The 9526-nt window shown below is 48.4% G+C and overlaps 1 protein-coding gene across 2 annotated transcripts; it reads left to right on the forward strand.

The window, feature by feature from the left end:
• The first annotated feature begins 203 nt into the window (after window positions 1-203).
• On the forward strand, window positions 204-4068 carry LOC122204397 (neutrophil gelatinase-associated lipocalin-like). Of its 2 annotated transcripts, none has more exons than XM_042911833.1 (7): window positions 204-341; window positions 853-989; window positions 2365-2444; window positions 2587-2706; window positions 2927-3028; window positions 3722-3752; window positions 3875-4068. In XM_042911833.1, the coding sequence occupies exons 1-6, from the start codon at window positions 204-206 to the stop codon at window positions 3739-3741; spliced, it is 597 nt and encodes a 198-aa protein (XP_042767767.1). In that variant the 3' UTR covers window positions 3742-3752; window positions 3875-4068. The 2 variants fall into 2 exon arrangements, with proteins under 2 accessions (XP_042767767.1, XP_042767766.1); XM_042911832.1 differs by having other exon boundaries at window positions 3928-4068.
• The last annotated feature ends 5458 nt before the right edge of the window (window positions 4069-9526 follow it).

Genomic DNA, 9526 nt, shown 5'->3' on the forward strand with positions numbered 1-9526 from the left:
AGGGCAGAGAGTTTGCCATGATCCTCAGCACGAGCTGCTGGCAATTGCCTCACCCTTCAGGATTTGGCAAAGGATAAGTCGCTCCACCCTGGGGTGAGCCATTGGCCACAGAGACCATAAATAGCATCCCCCAGAAGCCTCCTCACTCGTCTCCTCTTTCAGGGAATATCTGGAGTGGTGCCACCTTCCTCAGCCCTGAAGTCATGGCCCTAGGTCTCCTGTGGGTGGGCCTTGTCCTGCTGGGGGCCCTGCAGACCCAGGCCCAGGATTCCACTCCAAACCTGATCCCAGCCCCACCTCTGCACAGGATCCCTCTGCAGCCTGACTTCCAGAATGAGAAGGTAAGAAGCCTGGAGCAGCAGCTGCAGGGAGGTCCCAGGAAGAGTGTGAACAGAGGGGAGGAGAGGCAGGATGGGCCAGGCTTTAGCTCAGTCTGCCCTCGGGTGCTCTGATGGAAGGCACACCCCATGTTCCCATTCACACCCAACCTTGCTGATAAGAGGGTCAGCTCAGCAGACTCCCCTCGTCCACACTCTCTTCCATAATCCCCAGTCCATGCCAGGTGGGAACATCTTCAGGCCCTCTACATGATGAGGAAACTGAGGCTCAGGGAAGCCAGCTGGCCACTTGCCAAGGGTCACCTTTTCCCTGACACACTCAGTGCTCCCACCTGGCCTGATGGCTCCAGCTCCTGCTGGCTTCATCAGCACAGCCTGTATGTGTATGTCCCTGCAACCCAGTTAGAGGGGCTTCTGGTTGAGGCCCAGGCTGCCTGGAGGTGCTTGCAGGGATGGAGCAGGAGGGCCCCCTAGGGCTGCTCTTGGTTCTGTCTATCATCAGCTCCCATTGTAGTTCCAGGGAAAATGGTACATCATAGGATTGGCAGGGAATGAAATTAATAAAGAAAAACACAGCCAGTTTAAGATGTACACCACCACCTACGAGCTGAAAGAAGACAACAGCTACAATGTCACCTCTACCGTGGTCTGGTGAGAGCTACCAGCAACTAGGAAGCATGGGGGGCCTAGAGGGCTGTGGTGGGGGTCCAAGACGCAGACTGATGATATAGCCGAGGGGTGACCAAAACTGAAAGATGATCATTCATCCTACCACTGGGTACTGGATGTCTGCATTTAACTTTCTCTCATTCACTGGATCAACATTTTGTGGTCACTTCAGCACAGACAGAAGACAATCCTGGGGATGGACACAGACAGACATCAGGACACAAGATAAAGAGAACAGGGGTGACCTAGAATGGGAGGAGGGTCACTAGATCCACCTAGGATGTTCTCAAGGGCTTCCAGGGAGGTGGACTGTGGGCTGGGCTTTGAGGAACCAACCTGTGTCAGAAGGAGGCCTGGGACCTTCGTGGCAGGACTGCTGGACTGAGACAGAGATAGCCACCTCTTAAAGAAACAGCAAGCCATTGTATGGTTGCCCTGAGCAGGAGCTGATGAGCAGTCTGGAGAGGGGTGGTGACCACAGTGGTGGGGGCCTCAGGTACTGGTGAGGAGTGGGTGTGGCTGCAGCAAGAAGAGGAATGATGGTGTGCAGCCCAGGAGGCTGATCAGTCATAGGTGGGAGATGACCAGAGCGGGGCAGATTAGGGCCTAGAGAGGGGAGGCAAGGCTTACCCAGCTCCTCTGCGTTTTTGGATTTGGCACTTGGGTATGGGGCTAGAGCATCTGTCATTGAAGATCCGAAGAAGGGCAGGTGTTAGGAGATCGGCTCTGGAGTGCCAGGGGACCAGATGTTGGCCCAACAGCTAAAGGAGTCTTTGGCATCCAGCAGACTGTAGCCTCGGTGGTGATTCCCCTGGCAAGGTTACAGTGAGAAGCTGCAAGATAAGAATAGGGGACAGGGGCACCTGGGTTGCTCAGTTGGTTGGGCATCTGACTTTGCATTAAGTCATGATCTTGCAGTTTTTGAGTTAGAACCCTGGTCGGGCTCTGTGCTGACTGCTCAGAGCCTGGAGACTCCTTTGTATTTTTGTATTCTGTGTCTTCCTGTCTCTCTGCCCCTCCCCTGGTCATGCTCTGTCTCTCTCTTTCTCTCTCAAAAATTAATGAACATCTTAAAAAAGTAAAAAAAAAAAAAAAAAAGAATAGGGGACAAATGCCTCAGGTTGGGGGTTGAGTATGGAGGGAAGGCCACCAAGGGGAAACAGCCCCGAAGAAGGAGGGAGAGTAGGTGCTGGGGGAGAGTCTAGGCAGGTCAGGAGTCTCAGTGCAGAATAGGCAGGGACAGAGAGGGTGGGCTCAGTTGGGAAGAGCCAGGGCCATATGCAGGGTGGGTTGTGTGCCTCCTGCTATGGCAGTGTGGGCTGTCACCCTCTTATCCACCCATCTCTTGCTTCCACAGGAAAAAGGCCTGTGACTACTGGATCAGAACTTTTGTCCCATGTTCTCATCCAGGCCAATTCACCCTGGGCAACATCGAGCGTGAGTCCTGAGTTGGGTGGGTCTCTGGGGCACGGACCTCCCTGCCCCTCCACACAGACGCCATCCTGTGGAGGCTGGGAAGGAAGCAATAGCTCCCTCTGCCTGGCTAGAGCAGGCTGATCACTTACCATCCACCATACAGGTTACATTGGAACCAAGAGCTACACTGTCCGAGTGGTGGCCACAGACTACAACCAGTTTGCCATGGTGTTCTTCGAGAAAGTTTACAAAAACCAGGAGTTCTTCAAGATCACCCTCTATGGTGGGTCTTAACCCTTCTGGGACCTTGCTCTTGGCCATGCTGGGGGAGAAGAGGCCCATCGCACCCAGCTCCCAAGTTGCCCTTCACTCCAAGCCCAGGGAGGTGGGAGAGTGGTCTTTCCACAGAACCCCTCAGGGGGAAGGGGTCTGAGGTGTCTTTCATATATTCCACAATATTTATGGAGCTTTCACCAGCCACTCACCAGACATCTTGGCCACAGGGAGGACCAAGGAGCTGCGACCTGTGCTGAAGGAAATCTTCATCAACTTTGTCAAAACCCTAGGCCTCACTGATGAGCACATCATCTTCCCTATCCCCAACGGTAATCACCAGCTGGGGAAAGGAGAAGAACATATGGGGACTGTCCAGGTCTGATGTTTCCTCACTAGTAAAGTGGGGAGGGGAGTGACCCAGGCCCCTGTTGCAGTCACTGGAGTCCCAGGAGCCACTTTGGGCTCAGGAAGACCCTGCCACATCCAGGGTTCTGGGCCCCAAGTGTTCCTCCCTCACACAAGCTTGTGCCTGCCCACATGAGAATTGCAGCACCGGGGCCATGTTTCCTCAGTCTCCTTGGTTGGTCACCTCCCCCTCCACCCAGGCATATTTGTCCTGGGTCACCTCACCTTTGTCCTGGGGCTGACTTACCACTGACTTGGGAGGCACCCTTGTCTTCAGGCAGCCTGGCCTGGGTAGGTACCTCCTCAAGGCTGAGGGTCTGTCAGGACTCAGCAGGTAAACAGGCAGAAGACTTGGTGCCCAATCAGAACTGTGGCTGGGCCTCACCTGCCTCCTTTGGAGAACAGGTGTCACTCAGGTGTGCTTGTCCTCAGGCCACTCCCCAAGTCTCTGCCCCATCATCTAGCCCTCTGCTGTACCATCCACAAAGGGAACTCCAGAGCTTCTGTGGCTGGTCCAGCCTGGGGCCCAAGGCAGCTGAGGGGCAGTGTAGGGGCCCTGGAGGTCAGGGATAGCACACATATACCCCTGCCCATGTTGACTATTCTGTCCCCCATAGATCAGTGCATGGATAAGTGAGCAAGCGTGCGGTAAGTATGGCTGGAGTGGGGGCTGGTGGGAGCCAGGGTGCATCTGGGAGGGGGTCCCAAGTCTGCCTTCGTCCCACCTGCCCAGCACTGCTGCCCTCTCTATTCCCTTGACTCCTTCTCAGGTGCCCTCTGGCTCTCTCCAGCCCATCCCCCTCACACCAGCCTCTGCCCACAGCACCGCCTAGATGTCCCCAACAGCCTGGACAGCACTGAGAGAGCCAGGGGACCCTTCTCACTGCACAGCCCACCAGCTGCTCCCCAGGCTGCCCTACTAATGGAACCCCTCCTTGTTTGCTAAATAAACACATATCCCATGGTGCCAGTCTGTGCTCCTTGACCTCTGGGCCCTCTGAGAGGTTAAAGAACATAGGGCAGGCTCCTATTAGCATCTCTCCCAGGAATTGTGGTCCCCAGCAAGGGATGGGGGCCACAGAAGCAGAGTCTGACTCCGACTGAACACTTCTAGCTCCCAACTCCAGGCCCAGCCTCAAACCAACAGCTGCCCTCACTTGCCCCTGCCTCCTAGCACACTGATGGGGCACATCTCACCTCCATGTTCAGCCACCTGCAGCAGGTCAATGGCAGAGGCCCAGCGAGGGCCAGGTGTGAGGTTATGTCACCCTACTTCACCAGAAATGAAGTTTTGGGGGTAATTGGGGGGGTCCTGAGCCAAGGGCCAAGAAAGTATTCTTGAAGACATCTTTGGTGCAAAAAATAGGATTTTTTAAAGCACAGGGACAGGATCCATGGGTAGAAAAAGCTGCACTGGGGTTATGAAGAGTGACTGCTTATATACTCTGGCGTTGGAAGAGGTAAAGTCAAGGGAAGTTTTCTAAGAGATTTTCATATGCTAAAGAAGATTTACAGAATACTGGGCACCTAGCTACTGTCCAGCTAAGGTACTTTTTCCCCTAGCAAAGCATTAGCATTAAGACAGTAAGGAGTTCCTTGAGAAATGTTCTTCTCTGCCAGCCTCAAGTATCTGTCAATGGGCTGCAGGGTATCAGGAAATTAACATTACCTGCCATTTCCTTCCTGCCTTTCTTCCCCATGTTACTATGAGGGGTGATGTGGGGGCTCCAGGAAACCCAGTCTATAGGTTTCTAGAGATTAGGCTATTGATAAGATTGCCTTTTTCTTCTAATTTACTAAGATATTTGTAAACTGATGGAGACTCATGTCCTGCATGACTGGGATCTCTATCAGTTAATCATTTGTTTTCTTTCCTTTCCTTTGTTCTTGGGCAGCCAGGAGTGCCTGAGAAATGTCACACACATCCCACCTGGGGTGGAGGGGGTAATGCTAGCTTGTACTTTGCCCTCAGCTTGTCTTATGCTCCCTCATCCTATCCCCCATAAACAGTTTTGACTGTTACACCTTTAAGGTAGTTGGAGGTGGAAGGTTTCATCTTCTGTAGCTTCTTCTTGCTCAGTAAGGGAATAGAGATGTCCCTACCTATGAGTCAATATTGATCAGTTGGGGAACATATAAAAGAGTTACAGAAGGCAGATGCAGCTGCATCCAAGGTGGACAATGAGTACGAACCTCCTTGAGTAGAAAGGATCATCTGTAGGGGCGCCTGGGTGGCTCAGTCAGTTAAGCATCCAACTTCAGTTTAGGTCATGATCTTGTTATGCCCAGAATTCGTGATCCCCAAAGACCACTAGGGAGCTGAGTCCAATGCAAAAGCAAAAGAGCCTTTATTCGAGCTAGCTCGAGCTCAATCCCCTACCTGCACCGAACCAGCGGTGAGATACAGGAGAGAGAGCGAGTTTCAAAGGGACAAAGGTTTTATTGGGGCCTAGGGACAGTTGGTGAGGTAATGGCTGTGGCCTCAGCCGATTGGCTGGGGAAGGGTCCGAGTGCTGTTAGGCAGGTGGGGGAGGGGGGTTACTCAAGGGGAGGAGGTGTGGTCAAGGTGAAGGACACAGAACAAGACGGAGTCGGCTGGTGTAGGCCCGCCCTTTCAATCTCACAGTTTGTGAGTTCGAGCCCCACATCAGGCTCTGTGCTGACAGCTCGGAGCCTGGAGCCTGCTTTGGATTCTGTGTCTCTCTCTCTCTCTCTCTCTCTGGCCCTTCCCCTCTTGAGCTCTGTCTCTCTCTCTCTCGAAAATAAACATTTAAAAAATTTTTAAAAAGAAGAAAGGATCATCTGTTGGTTTGAAGTTATTGTAGTGATGGAGTCTTGTCACAAGGCAGAGAGACATGGGAGAAAACAGCCAAATGTAATTAGAATAACAAGAAAGAACAGCCCAAATAAAAGTCCTTTGGTAATTGATGAAAATCTTCAAGTTCACAAGTTGAACCAATCATGAAAGGAAAAGAAGGATTGCTTAAAGCACTAATTTGAGTGTTCAGGTCAGTTAGAAATCCAGAAATTTTGTGTGATAATGTAGAATGTATACTGATGAAGTTTTGGAGATTGGTGCGGTGGTCCAAAGCCAATGGCCAAGAAAAATTTCTGGAAGAAGTTTTTCATGCAAAGAGGTGATTTTATTAAAGCACAGGGACAGGACCCAGGGGCAGGAAGAGCTGCACTGGGGTTGTGATGGGTAACTGATTATATACCCTCAGGTTGGGAGGGGGTCAGGGATAAAGTCTCTAAGTTATTTTGGAAGCAAGATTTTCAGGACCTTGAGGGGCTCGCTGTTGTTAAGGAAACACCACTTATTACCATTGAATAAAACCTCAGTGGTGAGACCCTTCAGATGCATATTGGGGGCTATAAGCTTGGAGTATGATTGCCAGCATATATCTTGGGGCAGTTGTGAGAAAGGAAGTAGACTTACAGTATCCTCAAGGTTGGGATAATGTTGAGCTAAGGTTCTCTTTGCTCCTAGCAAAATGTCATCATTGAAGCAGCAGAGATTGAAGAGGGAGTTCACTCTGCTGGTTTCAAGAACTTGTCAATGGGGTGATGGCAGTAAAGGGATTTAATTTTTTTTGCCTTAGTTTCCCACATCACCATGGCAAGCACTTAGATGCCTTTCCTTTGTTCTTGTGTAGCCAGGAATGTTTGAATAATACACATATTCTACCTGGAGGGAGGGGAGGATGTGCCAGCCTGTTTTGCCCTCAGCTTGCCCCACCCTGACTCATCATGTCCCCCCTGAACAACTTTGACCCTTAAGTCTTTAAGGTTGTTGTAGGAAAAAGGTCTCATCTTCTATAGCTTCATCCTGCTGAGTAGGGGCATAGAGTTGTCCCTACCTGTGGGTCAATATTGGTCCATCAGGAAACATATAGGGCAGCTAAGGTGAGGCAGCTGAACCCAAGGTGGACAACGTGTATGAACATCCTTGAGTAGAAAGGATCATCTCTTGGCTTGAAGCTATTGTAGTGCTGGAATCTTGGCACCAGGCAGAGAGACCTGGGGAAAAACAGCAAAACATAAGTAGAATAACTAGACAGATTAGCTCAAATGAAAGGTCCTTTGGTAGCTAACAAAAATCCTCCAGACCAAGAGCTTAACCAATTGCTAAGGTAAGAGAGGGATCGTTTAATCCACCAATTTGAGTATTCATGTCAGTTGGAAATCCAGAAATATTTTGAAGTAGTCCAGAATGTATACACGCCATTTTGTTGTTATGAGAGTTTAAGTTCCACCTTGTGCAGCACTTAAAACATCTAATGCTATTCTGTTTTGTAGAACTGATTTCTGTATTTGACTTATTTAATATTTAGTAATATAATGTTATTTTGAGAGTCATTTAAGGCCTCAACTGTGTACAGGTGGTGTATACTCATTATATTGACTCTGTTTTGTTTAGTAAGCCAGCATGTCATTAATAGGAGGTACTTTTATAGAAACAAGAAAAATACAGGTTAATGCTTAGAGCCGATTACAAACCCACTGTCTCCCAGTGCTGCCAGTGAGAATTGTTAGATGTTAGGCTTGAAGTATCCTCAGATGTTTGTGGGAACAGGCAGCAGGAATCAGATTGGTCTTTCTGGCTTATATCTCAAATGTCTGTGGTGATCCTTTTGAATGGCCCATTGTAAGAAGCAACTGTTAGTAGAAATTGGGAAAAGAGGATGAAAAAGAAAGGTACAACCATCCTAAGAGAAGTTGGAGGTCTTCCACAGGTTCACAGGAATCAGAAGGCAGATTAGTTTGCTCGTTGAATTCCTGTGAAGGGGGTACAGGTTTTATTTTAGATACAGGAGCCCATGAAGTGTGCCCCTCTAACTTTATTGCAGTGGGAGTACATAATAGACCCAGTAGGAACCCTTCCATTTTGGAGTTAAATCCCCTGTTGTATTAGACTTTCCATCCTTTAAATAAACCAGGTCTTTTGGGTTTATATGGGGTGGATTTCTAGTAACTGTCAGATCAGGTGGAGGGAGGATATGGTTGGCATATTTAGAGATTTAGGAATTAACCTGGCCTCCAGTGAATAGTAAAGCACTTTAGTCTTTATCTACTCATAGGTCTATAGTGAGAAAAGTCTGTGCATACAATTGTTGGGGGAATCCATCCCATTTTCCAGCTTTTTAACTATGCCCACGGGGATTTATTATTATCTCCACTGAATAACAAGCAGAAGATTTTTCTATACATGAAATATTGTGACAATTTTTCTGAAGTTTACCTCAAGGTGTCTAGTTTAGACAAACAGCAAACATCTAAAGACAATCAGAACTAGAATTTAACGTCCAGAGAGCTGCGGTATAGAAACATAGTTTTTCTGTCTAAAAACCCTCATTTCCAGAGATGGCCAAATCAAGACTAATTCGTTTGCAAATTAAGTCCAGTTTTAACAAACTTGGCCTAATGATTTACATAAGCTCAGCTAGAATAGTGATTGATCCTAAGGATCTTTTAAAGTTTGCTTTGCTGGAACCTGTTATAAGGAATCTCCAGGTTGAACTGGAGACTGAACTGATTGGCCTCTCCAGACCAGAAGCCAAGCCAAGTACTTGCATCACACAGGCCTGCAATACTTGTAGATTTGGGCAAATTTCTCTCCACAAGGTCCCCAAGATATCCTGAGTTCCCTGCACCTGCCCAGAAGTGACATTCTTTACTCATGCAGTAAAGCTGCTGGGAATTCTCTGAGCAAGGTATCTGACCAACGTTTTCTTTTCTTTTTTTTTTTTTTTAATTTTTTTTAACGTTTATTCATTTTTGAGACAGAGAGAGACAGAGCATGAATGCGGGAAGGTCAGAGAGAGAGGGAGACACAGAATCCGAAACAGGCTCCAGGCTCTGAGCTGTCAGCACAGAGCCTGACACGGGGCTCGAACTCACGGACCGCGAGATCATGACCTGAGCCCAAGTTGGACGTCCAACTGACTGAGCCACCCAGGCGCCCCTGGCCAATGTTTTCAAGGGGTTTTATGGCTCCATGTTTCATAAAGTCAACCTTAGTTCCCTAAAGCCATTTGGTCATATCAGGGTCTATGCATTTCTCTCAAATAGGACATTCCAGTCAAAGCCTTGGCAAAACAACCAGTATTTCCAAAGGTGTCCTGTTACAAGAAGAATCTTACTGTACTTATGCAAATATCTATAATTGCCATGAAAGAAAGAAGACTCATTGAGAGTGGTTGAATTTCAGAGGGTTTAGGGAGAGAGAAAAGTTAAATGTTTCAGTTTACAAATGAAAACTTCATGACATCTCTGTACATTATAGATATCTTAAGAGAAAATTCCCTTGATCCGGAAGAGGAAACATCACAGAACCAGCAATATTTCAAACAAGAGTCACAAAAACTATAATCTTCCTCAGTTTATTTAGTGCCATGTTCCTAATGCTTGTTCAGTTTGAA

This window comes from Panthera leo, chromosome D4 (assembly GCF_018350215.1).
Source record: "Panthera leo isolate Ple1 chromosome D4, P.leo_Ple1_pat1.1, whole genome shotgun sequence".
In the NCBI taxonomy this organism is placed as follows: domain Eukaryota; kingdom Metazoa; phylum Chordata; class Mammalia; order Carnivora; family Felidae; genus Panthera; species Panthera leo.